Here is an 18,103-nt window from a genome sequence, read left to right on the forward strand (position 1 = left end):
GGAAGGCGGATGAAAGCATGCATATTCATCCCTTGGCTTTGTCTGTGTTCATCATAAGCCCCTCCCTTATCTCATCATGGCCTTGACTCCTCGTGAGCTGCACAGGATATTGGCTCTAAATAGATTCCTGGGAAAGGTCTGAAAATGCTGTGTCATGCCAGGCCGTGGGACACAGAAGGGACCAGGTGTGGACACCAGGACTGGGGGATAGGGCATTGACAGAATGGCTGGCTCTGTTTAACAAAATAGGCACGGCCGGACACAGACAAGACCACAGGGCCCAAACCTTGGTAACAACTGGACCACTCAACTGAGATGTTAGTTTTGGGATTCTCTACTTGCTCTCCCCTATGCATCCCCTACCCCCCACCGAGGCTGTCCTCCAGGCAAGGTTAGATGCTCCCTCTGGGGCTCCATCAAAGCCCTGACTGCCCCCTGTGGGCACTTGCTTTCTGTAGGGCAATCCTCTGTTCGCTTGTCACCCCTCTTGAGCTCTAAGTGTGTGTATATGCAGGGTTATGAGGAGAGTGGGTGACCATAATCTGACATACATTTTAATGGGTTATTCCAGCTGCTAATTAGGAGCAGACTGAAGGGTTTAAAGGAGGAAGCAGGCAGAGAGGTGTTCACAGCTTATTCTCTTCAACTTCCTCTGTCAGGATGCCTCATTCAGGCGCACAGCCATGCTTCCTTTGCAGCTACCCCTTCTAAGGGCACCCTGGTCCTCTTTCCAATTCGAAATTCCATTCAGTCCCTCCTTCAGGAACCGCTCAGTTCTCACCTCAGAGCTGTAAGCGCACTCAGGGAATTTGTTTTCCTTTGCCATCTCCAGAGGAGGGAACAGCGGCCCAGGACATTCAAAAGCCTGGCCAGGTCCATACAAAGAGCAAGGGGGAAGAGCCAGGACTGCCCCTGAAGTCGGAGTCAAAGAAAATGAAAAAGTCTTTATACAAAGACGTTTTCCCTGAAATGCTTTTGTTGCTTGTCATTTCCCTCATTAAACTGGGATTTTGAAGAGTGCAGAGGTCATCATTTTCAGCATTGTATACTTGGGCTCTAGCATGGGGCCTGGTACAGGATAGACCCCAAAAAGTATTTGCTTATGTGGACATAAAAGAATGTCAAGCCCTCAAGAGTCTGTGGTTTTATGTTGTAAGCATTGTACCTCCCCACCCCACTGCAGCCCACTGCCTCACAGTGTTAAATGTCAGACAACTGGGAAGGTCCAAATCTATGAGAGCTAAGTGCAGTGTTCTAGGAAATGAGGCCTTATTATTCTAACAAAAGGTGTGGAGTGGGATCTTCTTAACACAGTAAAGGTCGGTGTAGAGACCCTTTCTTTTTCCTTCCTTCCTTGATCCCCAAGAAATTCTAGGATGAGAAGAATAAGTAGAAGGCAGTCCTACTGCATGTGAACTTCTGTGCCCTTGGCATGGACGTCTTGCTCTTACTGCGGGGGAAACTGACAGTGACAAGGTAATTGCTAAGTGTAACCAGGGCTGGTGTAGGAGCTGTGCAACGTGTTGAATGGCAGACAGGCCCTAAGAAGTGCATCCCTGTTCTGTAAGTGACCCTGTGGACTCACACTAAGTTACCTAGTTGCTCATGTTTTCTTTTTTCTTTTTTTTAAGATTTTACTTATTTATCTGACAGACAGAGACCACAAGTAGGCAGAGAGGCAGGCAGAGAGAGAGAGAGAGGAAGGGAAGCAGGCTGAGCAGAGAGCCCGACACGGGGCTCCATCCCCTGGGATCATGGGATCATGACCTGAGCTGAAGGCAGAGGCTTTAACCCACTGAGCCATCCAGGCGCCCGCTCATGTTTTCTTTAAATGGGAGACTTGAGTTCCCACTACCACGTGTATTCTTTAGAACGGCATCTACCCTGTTGTATTTTAACAAGTTGACAAATCTTCCCTGCAGTACTCAGCTTTCCCAAGGTGGGATCCTCATCTTTCTCCTCCGTGGATCCCAGTACTTTAGATAGTTTCAGGTTAATAGTAGGTGGTTGATGAAGTATGGGAAAGAAGGAGGAAGGATGGGAGATGGGTGGGAGGAAGGAAGGAACACCAGCTTTCCAGGTCCTTCTGTCTCTTAAGTTTTCAGAGTGGGAACTAGGAAACCCTAGCCAAGAAAAGAAGGTGATACAGGTGGTAACTAAGAAGTATTGTATGTGGTGCCTATGGTAACACAAGATTGCCTTTTTGGTCCTTCAGTTCTACGAGCCTGCAGTAAGCAAGCGGTAAATGAGTAAATAGTGTGAACAGAGTAATGGTGCCCTTGACCGGGTGAACTTGAGAGTAACTGGTTCCCCCTCTCCTCCAGCTCTTGCTCCACCTCCAGGCTCTCTCTCCCCAGGCACTAGCTGCCAACTTGCCCCACTCCAGAGATGCACATCATATTAGAAGACCTGTTATTTCACCTTTCCTTTGAATTTACTCTCAAAATGATTTCCTAACAACATGTTCTTCAAGTTAGTCACATTTTGGCTCCATTCATCCAACAGGTTGTCCAAGACAGTTTCTAGGTCTTCCACACATGAACAGTGCAGGATAATAATTAGTAGTTATAATAATTAGTGGTAGTGGCATGATTAATTTTAATAACATAATAATTAATAGGTAAGAAATCATGAGGTCCCAGCTGGGTCATCTGTCAAAACGGGAGCATATTTCATTCTATCAGCCAAAGTAAGAGGAGAGCCTTGGTTAAAAATGAGATCCCTGTGTTAGCATAAGCTTATTGAGTTAAGGGCTGGAAGAAACCTTGAGAATTAGCTGGTTCAACCACTCACAATTTTTTTTTTCCAGGTAAAAAGCAGCCTGAGAGGTTAAGGACTTTCCAATATCACCTTGCTTGTTTTAGCAGGGTCAGAACTCGGTATAAAATCCAGTGTTCTTTTCAGTACACCCATTTCCTACTGGGACACAATTTCTTCTCTCTTGTTTCCCAATGCTTTAACCCTCCTGATGGAAGTTCATCAACTTAGATGCAGAACTGATATGGACAGATCCTTAAGAGATGCTGGCAAACAGAGAGCCTGATGATAAATAGTGAGATGATGCAAGCACAAGGGCTGAATCCAGAAATAAATCATATCTTCACATAGTGTTTACAGAAATTGCATTTTGAATAATTTCCATAGAAATTATTTTACCCACCACAGGAATGTTTCTCCCTCCCACAGGGATTTGACAGAACAGAAAGAGAAGCAGAATGGAGGAAAAGCAGTAATTCAGATTTATATATAAAACATTAGTTGGAACCTAAGTAATCACCCTCAACTAATCAGAATATTTTATGCATTCTGCTTTTTAGTGGAAAAAGCAAACCACAAGAAAGCAGACATATATCAGAGATTTTTAAAATGCTTCCAGGGCTTATTCTAGGCTTTAAATTTCCCCCCCAATTCCCTGCATTATCTTTAAAATATCCCACTGCACACTCCCTCTTCTTCCTCACATGTGTTCATTTGTCCATTTAATCAATCTGCCAATATTTACTGAGGCCCCCTCTGACATCCCAAGTAGTCTGATAGGTCAGAGATGAAAACATAGCCTTGCCTTCAAATGCAATGTCTGGTTAGAAAGTAGCTCTGTAGTGAATATTTCCATTTGGCCTTCCAGATCCACCGTTACCATTTTTCAGCCTATTCTGGCCTTCTGGGAGATGGGGGATAGGGTACAAGGACTGACTTTTATGGACCGGATAAATCATGTTCCTTTGACCCAAGATTCAGCAAATGGGAGGAACCAAAAGATCAGCTCAGAGAATGAGAGGAGAGGGAGGCAGGGCTATCACCCCATGCCATCACCCCCGTCATCTCATTCCCCACACCTGCCAGGCTATGGGTGGCTATTGGCTACCTTCCTCTCCTAAGATCACAGCACCTGCTAGATAACCCTCTTCGAGAACTCTTGGGTTAGCAGCTCTTCAGTCATATAAATCACTGTGAATGTCAATTACAAAATAATGAATATATTTCTGAGAAATAACAAAAGCAAACGATTGGGAACTATGTGAACTGCCACCTAAGACAGCTAGAAAAAATGAAAATGGGTCAGATACCCTTTCTTGTTTTACTCTTTGAAAAGCTATGTGGAGGGGGCACCTGGGTGGCTCAGTCAGTTAAGCATCCAACTCTTGATCTCTTGATTCTGGTTCAGGTCATGATCTCAGAGTGTGAGATCAAGCCCCATGTCAGGCTCCACACTGAGCATGGAGCCTGCTTATGATTCCCCCTCTCCTGCTGCCCTTCCCCACACTCACACATGCATGTTCTCTTAGAAAAAAAAAAAAAGATATGTGGAAAGCCATCTCATGGCCACAGTTAGGTGAGAAAAGTTTAATATTCCGTTTTTCATAAATCTAACCTGGCTGTGACAGGATGACAAGTAGGGCCCATTTTATCTGGTGGAGAGTAGCTGTAGTTAAGTATTTATAGATCTGATTATTTTTTTTCTTTACTCATTTGCTTTTTTAGATTCTACATGAGAGAAATCATATGGTATTTGTCTTTCCCAGTCTGACTTATTTCACTTAGCACAATACCTCCTTAGTTCCATCCATGCTGTCTCAAATGGCATGATCTTATCCTTTTCATGGCTGCATAATATTCTCTGTGTGTGCACACACAGGCATGCACACGTGTGTGTGAGAGATCTTCCTTAATCACTTGTCTACCAGGTGACACGTTGCTTCCATATCTTGACTATTATAAATAATACTATAATAAACATAGGGATACAGAAGATCTTTTCAAATTAGTGTTTTCATTTTCTTTGTATCCATCCTATTTTTACTCACTTTACAGATATGAAAAAAGAGGCACATGAAGGTTAAATGGTTCACTGAGATCAGTAATGGGGTCAGCATACAAATTTTCTCCGAGTTCATGCTCACTTCTACTTATTAAGGACAAAAAGTAAAGAAAATGACAGCTGATTGCAACTGTCAGTGGATTTTGGAAAAATCTAACTTTTCCAGATCTAACTGGTTAAGATGGGATTTGACTGAGGCAGTGAGGTTTAACACTCTCCCTGCTTCAGGGAGATCAAGATTATCTTTTCATGTTGTTTTTTAAGAAAGATCACGATCTAACCATGGTGTCTCACTTTCAGTCGTTCCTAGCATCACACCACAGAGATAGAATATGGGAAAGGATCTAATAGAGTTTGATTACTAGACAAAATAGAAAGGAGCCTATTTAAAAAACACTCCAAGAAACTCTGTTGAGACCTAGTTCTTTTTGTAAAACATAGACTCAGAAGTGGGAAGCCTATTCACCCATTATGAAGTAGCTGGGAGCAAAGGGTGATTTTAATACAGAATGAGTGTTCTGGTAACATATAGGTTTTGTCTTCAGGGCCGTACCTTCTGGGACAGATACGGCATGCAAAGAGAGAGAACAAAGTAAAATGCTCTTCCAAAACTTTAATTTGCTGATTTCTAAGCTCCATTTCTTCCATGGAACATGTATCTTAAGACTGAACAATGGGAATAGAAAATACTGAAAGTAGTCTCCTACATTTCTAGAAAATTGTTTTCCCCATTCTGGATCCATACTTACAGGAGCAATTCTCTGTCTTCTTTGAAGAGCTGTACTCTGATGTGGAAACAGCAGTTTGAAAAACATATATAGAGAAAAGATTAAGTATGAACAAAAGTTCCAGGGCCTGTACCATCCCCATATAATCAGTCCTCTTCCTGGCACCCCACGCTAAGGATTCTACAAGTAATGGAGTCATTTCTCTGAAGATCAGCACATGCAAATTATCCACTTATGTCTGCTCTCTTTCCACCCTTGCCACCTTTTCCCAGTCCCAGTTGTGAAGTGGGAAAGATGGTTTTTAAGGTAAAAAAAAAAAGTTGAATCTGGATGAAACTATGCATTGGCTCTTAATTTTAAGGGAAAGGTGCTCTGAGAAAAATTCTATTTTGCTACCCACATCACAGAGACACTTCTTTAATTTTGCTAGATGGCATCTTCCAGGAAAGTGATAGTAAAGTCTCCCTTAAGCCTCCTAAGCCATTCTCCCAAAGACCAGATAAGCCCCCGCTTATTATCCTTACACAAAGAAGATGGTATAATATGCACTTCACCACAGACTGCTAGGGAAAGACAGCATCTTTTAATGTTAGGGGTCAGAGATGAGTACATCAACCCTTTAAAAATCATTTAGTTGCCTCGACTTGGACACGTGACACAAATATGTGTCTTTAGGTGAAACCTTGCCTTTGGATCAGCCCTAGCCTTAGCTACTTCACTTTATACTGGTGTCACTTAATGCAGACCTTGTCTGGAGATTGTGGTTCTTTCTATCCTACTCTTATTCATTGTGTGATTTTTGTCAAGGTACTTAGTATCTTTGGATTACTTTCATCGCTATGAAACGAGGGGCAGAACTAGAATTAAGCCAAAGATGGTGGTGGGGGGAAGGCAATCCCCCAGTCATTGTTACAGTTTCCCGCATACTTCAGTGACACTCAGAAGTGATCTCACAGAAAGGTGGACTCTGTATCACTTTGATTTAGGTCCTTAGAATCTGAGTCCAATATAAGATGGCATGGCCCTACCCCAACTTATGAAGAGCAAGGTTTACCTCCACTATGGAATCTCCTCCTCCATATTTGAAAAACGTATTTAATATAAAGGAAAGGTCAGAGGTGAATGGGTTGTGCTTTAAGTAAGTTTTGAACATAGATGCCATCTAGTCTTTGCAGTCTGCAAAATTCTTCCTTAAGTGAATAAATATGTAGGGCAACTCTCCATTACCTCGATCAGCATCTAATACCAACCTGACACTTAGAATTAAATTAGAGAAACAAAATTAGATACTTTGAGACTGGAGGGCTGATTACACTACTAGAGCTAAGAGTGGATTTAAACTCTTTCCTTATCCCATTTAAATCTAACTAGATATAAACTCTCCATTACCGAGGAATAAAGGTGTGTCTGCAGAGGTGGAGGTTCCCCTTGATGTTCTTGGACAAGGAAACCTAATCCTTTCTTCTGACACACATGGTTGCAATAGAAAGCGTTCCCCAACTGCCAGTCTGGTTTTAATCTATTGTTTCAAGCAAGACAAGATTTGCAGGGACTGTTAAGGAAAGAGCAGAATTACCAGAACTTATTATAAAATAAAAATGTTGATGAGAAATCAAATTTTAAACAAGTTTTCAAAGTTGTAGGCACAAACATCTGTAGACATACAGTGTATGCCAAAAGTATAGGACTATACAAGTTTTTAACTGTATCTAAAGTCTGCTTTGAGTACAACATTTATATATCATTTTACTAAAGTTCGTTGGCTTACCAACAAACCAAAATAATAGCAGTGGTGAAATAGTGCCAGTAAATACAGTGATGCTTCATTTAAAAACACTGTTGGACAATGAACTATTCCACAAGTGAACTTCTCATGTAACCGAACTACTCCTGCATTATGCAAGCTTGTAAAATGTTAATCACTTTGTATGCAAACATTTCAAAAGTGTATTATACAATTTTTCATTAAAAGAGACACTGAATAATAATTTTCCTGAAGATGCAGGATTAACTTTGATCAATATCTAATACCAACCTGACACTTAGAATTGGAGAAACAAAATTAGATACTTTGAGACTCATTAAAATTTAAAATTCTCATTAAAATATGTTGACTAGTGCACTTCTTAGAGGAGCAGAAAATGGTGACCTTACACAATGTTGAGCTTTTCATGCTACTTTCCCAATGCCAAAAGATTTCAGAATGTGGTTGTAAGAGAACAAAAGCAGACGAAACTAGCTTTGCTTTAAATTAAGACTAGTGTCTTTTCTACTGTCAGCTTTCCCTCCCGGCCATTAAAAACATACCAACCTCTGAAAATTAGTTACATACTTTGTCGAAGTAAAACTTAGATTTAAAATATGTGCCTGCTCTGTGCAAAGTATTATACTAGGTGCCGGGAGAAATTTAAAAAATATAAAACCTAGTCCTTGTTCAAGGAGCAACCTGGCTGGCTGAGTGACACTCAAGAGTCATCAAGTCACTACTGTGATGGGAAACAATTTACTACTCTACGCTTAGTTTATTTATTACTCTAAGTTTCAGGTACTTTAAAAAAATAGATATTGAAGTTGTTCCATTTGTGTTCAGATATACCCTCTTCAATGGGAATATGCCTTGGAAGTATCTCCCATGGAAATATTATCAGTCACGTTGAGTCTTTGCAGATAAAAGACTGAAATTACTGCTTGAGGAAATAAAGTGGGCAGGCTTGTGACAGCTTTCTGCTGTAACCCTCCTTTTATTGCTAGGTTTTATCTTCTAATCCAGATGGCTGAACATGTCAGAAGTCTAACCTTACTAATTCCTAGGGTCATTTAATTTAATTAATAACATATCTGTAAAAAACAGTATTTTAATGTTTAGGCATTTATAAAACTGAATGTTTACAAGGGATACTGTGCATCTTTGTAATGATCAATCATCCCTTTCACTGGCAAGCCTCTTAGCTCAGTTTCAGTAACCACCACATTTTTGGGGTTGTAAATATCTTTTGACTACTTACTTCTTCTCATTTCCATCATCTGAGCACTTCTATTCCACAGATTCTACCTGGTGGTCTCAAAGAGTTCCATACTTTTAATTACCATCCGTTTTGTAGTTTGGCTCTCTCTCCTGACCTCCTGACCTATTTAATAGTCATCACATTCGGAACTAAAGCACACATCTCAAATTTATGAGACAAAACCAAACTCAACTGATTTAAGAATAACACTTGATTTTCTTAGGGTTTTTGTTTTTTTGGCCTTCATCATTCCAATTCCTTCCCTGCTTCTTTCTACATTACACCAATTGCTCTTAAATTTCACCAGTACTTCGTACCACTCTTAAGAGATCTTAATGTATGGTTTTAATTCACAAACTTTGTCTTAACCTGTTAAGATTTCAGTTGCTTTAAGAGTATGGGCATCCTTATTCCATTTATCTTGTACCTCTCCCTGTGGAAATGTGGTAATTTTCAGTATTTGTTCAATAGATAAATACAAGAAAACACATAAAGGAACTCTGACTAATCTCTTCTTGCTACATGTTTATTGATAGGTTCTTTTCTGTCTGGGAGCTTTTTGAGGGCATGAGCAGAAGCAGGAATGCAGTGTGGATTCTTCTCATAATTTAACCCAAAATGCAAACAATTTCTTCCATCAGGTATCACCTTCTGAAGCCCTCCCTGGACCAGGCTTAAGCGCCACAATTATAACTATCCCTCTTCCCCAGTCTTGGGGTTTGCTTCTGTAACACTTGAAACAGTGCGTTATTTGCCTGCTATGCACTAGGCCATGTAACATAGGTGTTTTGCACCTTCAGTAGCCAGCAGATGGTAGGGTTTAACAAAGGTCTGTAGATGGGTTTAACAAAGATTTGTAGACAGAATGCATCAATGAGGCCACAGAAGTCTCATAGGACCACTTAATGCACTCTAACCACACTGGGTAGGCCACATTCGTAGAGACACTTCTTAAAAGCTGCCTCTGCATGGCTAGAAGCCCAAAGGCAATTTATTTGACTTTCAATCTGAAATGCTGCTACTAAAATCCCCGAAAGACATTCTCCCACCAGGAAGCCTGCACCAAGACCAGGTCTCCAGGGAAAACACTAAAAAGCCAAGCCCCGCCCCGTTCCTGTCCCCACCTGCTGGGCAAAGACCGGACTCCAGTACGCCCCGGAAGACCGGGGCGCTTACGCAGCAAGCCAAACAGCCGCAACTCTGGGACTGGCTCTCTGGGCAGACGTCACTCAAGTCACTACGGCTCCTCCCCTCTCAAGATGGCGATGCGCTCAATGTGGAAGGCGCGTGGGTGCTGGAGCTGCATCCGGGCACTTCATAAAGGACCCGAAGCTGCTCAGACTCCCCAGGTAACCACAGCTGGCCTTTCTCCCGCCAGCTTCCGATTCGACTAGGTCCTTCTTGTCTCCCCTCCCTCCACTGGTTTCTCTCCCCGCGTTTCCACTGGAGAATACCGAGCCGCTTTTCTCGTAAGGTCCGCTCTCCGAAGACTGCCTTCCTACTTGGAACGCGGCGACGTCGCACGGATGCGCGATGACGTCACCCGCCGTGGAGGGCAGGAGCGCGCGTCCGCTAGCCGGCTTGGCCTCTGCCTCTTTCCCTGTTCCGCTGTTGCCGGGCAACGCGGGAAGCCTGGTCCTCTGTGAAGTTCACAGACCGGAAGGCGGGTCTTTCCCCAGCTGCCCGCCTTCTCACGGTCCCATTACTATTTCACCCTTCTTACTGAGGGGCCAGTGGAGAAATTAGAGGAGGTTTTGTTAGGAATTGGGCGGTTTAAGTCGGAGCGCCCACTTGACATCTTCGTTCTGGCAGGGCGGCCTATCAGTGTCACGTGTGCATGCGTCTTCCTCTCGGGTTCCGCATTCCCCAAGGCACACCTGCATGGAGCAGGCTCTGTAAGGAAATTATTAGATGCCAAAGTTGCTGTTTTCGTTACCCTGTCGTGCTGAGAGCATGAACACCAGCTTCAACCCACCCCGTCAGTATTTCCAATTTTACCCTCTTGGGGGAGGAGGGAAATATATATATATATTATACAGTGTATATATATATATATATATATATATATATATTCAGACATTTAGTAAATGAATGAGTGAAGTATCTGAATGAGTGAAAGGTGATATATTTATATATCTGACCTTTCATTCATTCAGATACTTACTTCACTCATTCAGACATTTACTAAATGTCTTACAAGTACGATCTTGGTGGTAGGCACTTTGTTGTACATCTCTTGGGACATATCTTCAGGGAGCTGTGAAGAAAATTGAGATTCAGTGGTTATCAGATGATTTCTTGGCATCCTCGCATATTCGTGGTTAAAATGCATAGGTGTGCGGATTTTGTGTGGGAACTGGTGTATTGGAAAAGAGCACTAGACCTGAAATTAAGAAATCGAAGTTCAAGAGATTTGTCTGCCACTCGCTAGTTCTGTGGCAGGACAAGTCAATCTCCCCGGATTTATTTTCTTTAATAAAATGGGTGGAGGAAGGGTGGGACTGATTGACCCATTAATGTTCCTTCAAGCTTTGGAAAATCTGTGGCTCCATGATTATGAAGCCAAAGGAAGGCAACGTGATGAATTATGAAAACCAAGATTTGAGTTTAACTTGTTTTTCCAGTCATCTCATAAATTACTTAATGTTCTTTAGTTAAGTTTTCCTCCTTGAGATGGGCCTCACCAGATTAGTTTAAGGATAAAGGAAATACCAGATACCAAATGCCATTTGTTGTCAACCAAATACCATTCGTTGTCAACGAAACAGCTACTTAAGTGTTATTTTACATTTCAGGCAGCACTTTTAGGTAAGAATTGATTCAAAATTAGATAAATCCATTCAGTACTCCTCTCTTTGAAGTTTGAGGGTTTGATTCTGCAGAACCAGAATTGGTTGATTACTATTTTATAGCTAGCTAACAGCGTGTTAAAACCTGTGGTACCAAAGTAACTAAACCTTAGCTCCAAACTTCCTCTTTCTAAACCGAAGAGGTGAGGATGTTATGAGAAATAGAAAATCAGAGAGAAAAGGAAAATAAGCTAGAGCCCACTAATGATTACCCAGGGAGTTTTAGGGCACTAAGTTATTATAAATGCTAAGAGAAAAGTTCTTAAACCTCTGGTATTGTTTCAGTGGAATTAATGAGTATGGTTATCTTAAGGTTAATCAACTACTAATCTAGATAGTTTCAAAAATGCAGAATTTCCAGAACAGATCAGTGTTTCCAAACCTTTAATTTATCTTTGAGTAGACTAAGAATTAATTGTAAGCAAGAGCATTTCTTTTTTAAAGTATAAATCTACATGTGATTTTCAGTCATTAACCATGATGGTTTGAAAAGCTAATGTAGTCTTTTGAAAAACCAACTGAGAAAAGATACAAAAATGTTTTCATAGTGTAATTATAATATTGTTTGTAAGTAACTATTTATTAAATATATGCACACACAAAAAAGACTGGAAGGAAACAACCAGTCTTAACTTTTTTGTTTTGCTTTGGTCTTCCTAAATAGTGGATTAAAAATCACTTAAGTTTTCTTTAGACTTTCTATATTTTCCACATGTTCAAAATTGAAGATATATCACTTTTAGACTGAGAATAAAGTGTTAAAGCGTAAATCTCCATATAAATGCATAGTCATTAATATCATCTGTGATATTTTAGATCTCTAAAAACCTAAATAGATACTTGTCCCACAGTGCTATTATTAAAATGGCCTTAGAAAAGGAATAGAAATTTATGGCCACTTTTCCTGTATGTATCTTCTTTTTCTCTTGAAAAGCTTCCTTTGAAGTCAAAGCGATTTTTGTGAACAGATGCAGAAATATGTGAAGGAAGAATTAGATTCTTAAACCAGATGTATTGGACATTTTTACGATATCTCATAACCTTTGTAGAAAACAAAAATTATTTTGCAAGAGAATAGTCTAATAGAAACTACGTTTTTATCATATGGATGATTCTATCAGAAACTAAGAAATAGCCAAGTTGCTGGTTACTAGTTTGGTTACCTAGTTACTCCCTGAGGTAAGAGGCCAAAGTGAGTGAGCCAAGGCAGCGCTGTTTTGGAAACTATGACTGATAAAGTATTTTGATTCTTAGGTTGTTTCAATGTTTTCTTTAAAAAACAAAATCTTGAGTAATAAGGTTGGCTTCTAGGACCTTTGGTTACCTCAAAGGCAGGCTTTTGCCCCTCAAGTCTAGAGATAGACTCAAGTTTCAAATAAAAAATAGAAAGAAACCGGGAATAACAGTGTTTCAAGCCATACTCATTGTGAGTTGTCTACAATTTATGTGAAAGCTGTTTATTTTGCCAGGTGTGACCTCACAAAAAACTGTTGATGTTTGACAAGATGAGAGTAGTCGCAGAGTCAGAGGAATGAAGATTTGACATGCTACGTTTAAATAGTGATTGCATTAGGTAAATTTAAGCCTGTCATCGTTGGCCAAATACAGAATCCACACTTCTTGAAGCCTTAACTTATGATGGTGTTGTACCAAGAGTGAAATATTGATGGATAGTAGACTTTTGCAAGAATATCTGGAGTCATTCAGTGTAAAATGTCCACATTTTGCTGCAGTTGAACAACAAGCCTCACTCTTAGCTGTCCGAAGCAGGGTGTGGCCAGTATTAACAGACCATTCCTAATGTTAATGGCTACCAAGTTTAGCCATTAGATGAAGCAATCATGCCTGCAAAAAAAAAAAAAAAAGAAAAAGAAAAAGAAAAAGAAAAAAAAGGCAATGTATTAAATTATTTTTCTTGTATTCAGTTCTCATGACTAGGCTTTTCAAACAATTGCTACTTTTTAAACTTTTTTTCTTTTAAATGATTTCAGATTTACCAAGTTGCAAAATTAGCAAAATTTACCTCCTTCACCAAGCTTCCTTTTACATAATCATAATACAATGATCAAAGCCAAGAAATAAGTTTGGTACAATACTAGCTAAAGACACATTTCAAATTTCACCAGTTTTTCCACTAGTCTTACAGGTCCTGGTCTGGGATCAAATCCAGGATCCCATGTTGCATTTAGCTGGCATGTCTCCTCCAATTTATGGCACTTCCTCACTCTTTCATGACCTTGGCACTTTTGAAGAGGATTGGTTAATTATTTACTAGTTTGATGTTTTCTCATGATTAGGTTATAGGTCTTTGGCAAGAATACCACCAAAAAGAAATTGTTCATAACAAGGCTTTAAGGCAGGTGTTAACACCTTATTTTAAATCATGAGGAAACTGACTTTAGTTAAGTAACTTGCTTAAAATCACAACGCTGATTAATTGTGGAATTAGGATGGTAAGATTTACTATTGGGATTTCCTTCCCTGTTTTGCAATTAATATTTGTTGTAGGTTTCTGTGATCTTAATGACATTAAAATGGGGTAGCTTTCCCAGTGACTTTTCCCTTAGCTTGTCTCTGCTCTGTTTTGTTCATCCAACTTGCAACAAGAGCTAATCAGCTTGGATAGCTCTAAGGAGCTTCTATAGACATCATTTTGCAAGACAATAACTGAGCTGGTTTGATGGGGGCTATTTCATCTCTGTGCTTTTCTTAAATGGTCTTGCATGGACCCACTCGAATGGCCCTTTTAAGCTTAATTCGCCTAGGAGTCCATTCACTTAAAATCCTTTTTAAAGATTTTTTTTTTTAAATTTATTTATTTGAGAGAGAGACAGAGAGTGAGAGTGAAAGGGAGAGCATGAGAAGGGGGAGAGTCAGAGGGAGAAACAGACTCCCTGCAGAGCAGGACTCCAGGATCCTGACCTGAGCTGAAGGCAGCCGCCTAACCAACTTAGCCACCCAGGTGCCCCTTTATTTTTTTTAAGATTTTTTTTTTTAATTTTATTTATTTGAGAGAGAGAGAGTGAGAGAGAGAAACCTTTTTAGATTGGTTTTCCTTGCGAACTGACTTAGCTTATTAGAAATAATTTTTAAAAGTATATTTGAGTAGACAGTGGAAACTATTGATGGTAACTGATGAAAACAAAGAGGAGGAATAGTAAGTAGATGCTGAGGATTTTTGGTAGTAACTGTTCTTGGCATCCACAGCCAGGAATTGCTAAAGAGAGTAAAGGCTGCTCCCTGAGATCTTTCTCAGTCTTTTGCATGGCTGCAAGTTACAGAAGAACTGTCTGCAGAGACTTACCCAAATATATATACTTAAGCCTATATCCATACAAAATCCTGTCTTTCAGAAAAAGAATGGATATGTAGCTAGCACTTTCTATGTGCTAAGTCCCTGTGCTATGTGCTATACATACTTTATCTTGGGCAAATAATATTGTATCCATTTTATAGAAGAGGAAACTAAGGCTTGGAAAGATTAGGTAACTTTCCTAGGTCAGAGCTAGTAAATGGCAGCACCAGGATTCAAATTCAGCCTCATATATGCTTTTTCCACCGGTCCAGTCGTCTTTTCTCTTACCAAATAAGATTTTGTATCAATTCCTGTTAGATAAAACATAAAAGCAGAGTTTTTCTGATTTCAGGAGTAGAGGAGTAGCTAGAGCCCTGCTTCCTTGACCTCACTACCTCCACTCCCCAAACCATCTCCTCCCCCCACACATAAACAAGGACCTGGGAGATGAGGCCACACAATCTTAAATTTCTTATGATGACATTTGAAAAATACTTCAGCTTCCTAACATATCCAAGTAAGTTTGCTGGCCGAGGACCACATATGATGGATGAATTGTGTTCTAGGAGCTGCACAGAAAATAAGTAGTTTGAGAGTATTCACTTTGATATGTGTGTATTTTATCAATAAAATGCAACGTATGTTCCATTTATTTTAAGCTGCACAGGCACTAAAGATAATAGTAGTTGATTTTTCTTCTTCTCTCTCTCCTTCCTTCCTTCTTTCTAAACCCAGCTTACCTCTGCGTAGTATGCTGATCATTGTACACAAAGATGGTTCTCTGGATTCCCTCAGTCATTATTATAACTAACCCGGCCTCTAGCCTCTAGCCTCCTCATAAAGAACGGTTATCCAGCTCTGCTCTTGATTCCATTCTTGATTCCAGGGTTCAGGAATTTCTCAGAGACTGCAACATGAGGCCTAAGGCGTCTTTTTGAATTTCCACAGGAGACATTTACTCATGGAGGGTGGCCACTGCTCTGCTGGTGTGAGACACTGGATGCAGAGAGATAATTTATAGGCACAGAGGTGCTACATGGACTCCAGCTTGACTTAATTTAACTCTGTCTGAGCATTTACAGTTTTCTCTATATATCATTTCTTAGCAATACCGTATCTTTTATTCCCAATAGGAGGCATAACACTTTCTCTTAACGTCCCTGCTTACTGGATGAGTCAAGATCATGTCAAGGTTTTCACACCACCCTGACATCTGAGTTCTGTTGGGCCTCTAGCCATTTATCAAAATTCATCTCCAGCTTTCTTTTTTTAATGGCACACAGTCATCCTGGCATCTTTTGAATGTACTTCTGGTTGGTTAAGGAACTGCCTTTTGACTGCCCACTATGTCTCCTAAAAGGCAGAGTTAAGGGCTCCTGGGTGGCTCATTCACTGGGTGTCTGCCTTCAGCTCAGGTCATGATCTCCTGGTCTTGGGATCAAGCCCCACATCGGGCTCCCTGCTCAGCAGGGACCCTGCTTCTCCCTCTTCTACTCCCCCTGCTTGTATTCCCTCTCTCTGTCAAATAAATAAATAAAATCTTTAAAAATAAATAAATAAAAGGCAGAGTTAAGCCACCCTGATTTCTAACCAATGCAGATTCTCATTGCTTCTGCTTCTCAATCCCTTGCCCTCTAGGCTAGGACAGGAGCCAGCATGCAGGGCTGTCAGTCTCTCTGCATTCCTGCCCTGATGCTCTGACTGGGACTCACTATAGGGCCAGGCAAGTCCACTGTGGTTAGAGTCCTAAATGAATGACTTTGGTTCCATTGCTGCTTATCCCAGGTTTTTAGGATGATAAGTTGTAGATTTTTCATTAAGGGTATGTGAAAGCTTAAAATAAAATAACAAATCTCACCTTGCAAAAAATTTTCAAGTGGAATCTCTTATCTTCTGTAATATCCTGTTCTAACGTAACACTTTGTAGTCTCCAAAATGCTTCACATATTCTTTAATCCTGAGTGCAGCATACCAAGTTTCACTATTTAATCACCTAAAATTTTGACTCACTGATTACATTCTCATCTTCTAATTTTTTTAAACAGTTGTAATAACGATGAATCTAAGTAAATATCGGTGTTCTTTAAGGTTTTGGTTAAATGGATGTTATTTTCATATTTGTGTTGAAATCATTTAGCATTATTAACAAACACCATATAAACAATAGTGATGGTAGAGGTGATCCTAGCACACATTTATGTTTACCATGTACCAAGCATGATTTTAAGCACTTGACATCCATTAGCTTATTTAATCCAGGGAGGTTTGTGCTAATATGAACCCCGTTTTGTCGATGAGAATAGTAAGAGGTTAAATGACTCACCCAAGGTCACATAGCTAGCAAATGTTAGAGCCAAGATATAAACCCTGGTAGCCTGATTCCAAAGTCTGTACCCTAACTGTAATAAAATGCCATTAAAGTTTGGAACAAATTACCCATGGTACCATTCTGATAACTGCCTTGCAACTTTTAAATCCGTTTCATGAAAGCCACTTATATATCTTGCCATGGTGACATGTAGAGCAGAATTATAAATCATCCTTTGTTGTCACTGCTTCTACACTCTTGTTTGACTCAATGAATTATGATGAAGGAGCAAAGGTGTCTTGTGAATTTATCTCCATGTCTCTATTTGGCTACTGCCACTAAAATTTCTGTGTATAAAATCAGGGCTTTAAACACATGAGTCCCAAGGTGCATGTAGGAAGCTCTGTTTACACATAGTCTATAGCTAAAAGGTCAAACTGCGCACAGCACTGCAGGCAGAGGGGAGGTGGTGAGTGCTGAAGCTGATGGATGACCAAGGGACCACTATCTAGGGTCTAGTTGGGATTTATGGCAAGAGTACTTTCTTCAAAAGTAGGAGAGGTGCAAAGTGGGAAAACAGGAGAGATGAAAGTAATTAGTGGTGTGGACCATTTCTGCAAGTGATAAGTAAAAATGTTATGCTAAGGAATCCTCATTCCAAGGAGCTTTTAAAGGGGCCTCTAATTCAGTGAATGAATTAAAGTGAATTGTTTCTCGTTAGTACATTAATTAGGTCGCTGTTGAGGTTTTAAAATGAGCGACATTGAACAATTTATTTTACACGCCAAATAAAAGACTCCTCATAACCTTTTCCTAATACTCCCCATGAACAAAGACTGCATGGGCCATTCTACTTTATAGTCGTTCAGGCCCACACTTTACTCACTATGTTACCTTGGGCCCCTTTCAGGAAGCTGGAGAATGTAATGGAAAAGGGATATGGAGCTGTTTACCCAAATCCCTGATTTGGATTCCTGTCCTCCCGTGGGGAGAATGAGCTAAGCAGCCATTCCATAAATTTGCTGGAAGAGAAAAGAGGTCTCTTAAGCAGAGGCTAAGTGTGCGGCATAAGGGTGTCCGAAGGGAGATGTTAAGGACC

General features: G+C 40.3%; 1 protein-coding gene and 1 long non-coding RNA gene across 3 annotated transcripts in view; one reads left to right on the top strand and one right to left on the bottom strand.

The window, feature by feature from the left end:
• Positions 1-4,581: 4,581 nt before the first annotated feature.
• LOC106003643 lies at positions 4,582-9,816 on the bottom strand. Its single transcript, XR_001176249.2, has 3 exons — positions 9,677-9,816; positions 6,937-7,099; positions 4,582-5,604 (listed from the first exon to the last, which is right to left on the bottom strand). It is a non-coding gene; the product is annotated as an uncharacterized LOC106003643 (long non-coding RNA).
• WARS2 (tryptophanyl tRNA synthetase 2, mitochondrial) overlaps positions 9,791-18,103 on the top strand; it is a 93,218-nt gene continuing 84,905 nt past the window's right edge. For both annotated transcript variants that reach the window (XM_004771049.3, XM_013045075.2), the window contains exon 1: positions 9,791-9,901. In XM_004771049.3, coding sequence (XP_004771106.1) covers positions 9,812-9,901 — 90 coding nt within the window. In that variant the 5' untranslated portion in view covers positions 9,791-9,811. The remainder of the gene's footprint in view (positions 9,902-18,103) is intronic.

This window comes from Mustela putorius, unplaced genomic scaffold (genome assembly GCF_011764305.1).
Source record: "Mustela putorius furo isolate JIRA1106 unplaced genomic scaffold, ASM1176430v1.1 tig00000585_pilon_pilon_pilon, whole genome shotgun sequence".
NCBI classification, from domain to species: Eukaryota; Metazoa; Chordata; class Mammalia; order Carnivora; family Mustelidae; genus Mustela; species Mustela putorius.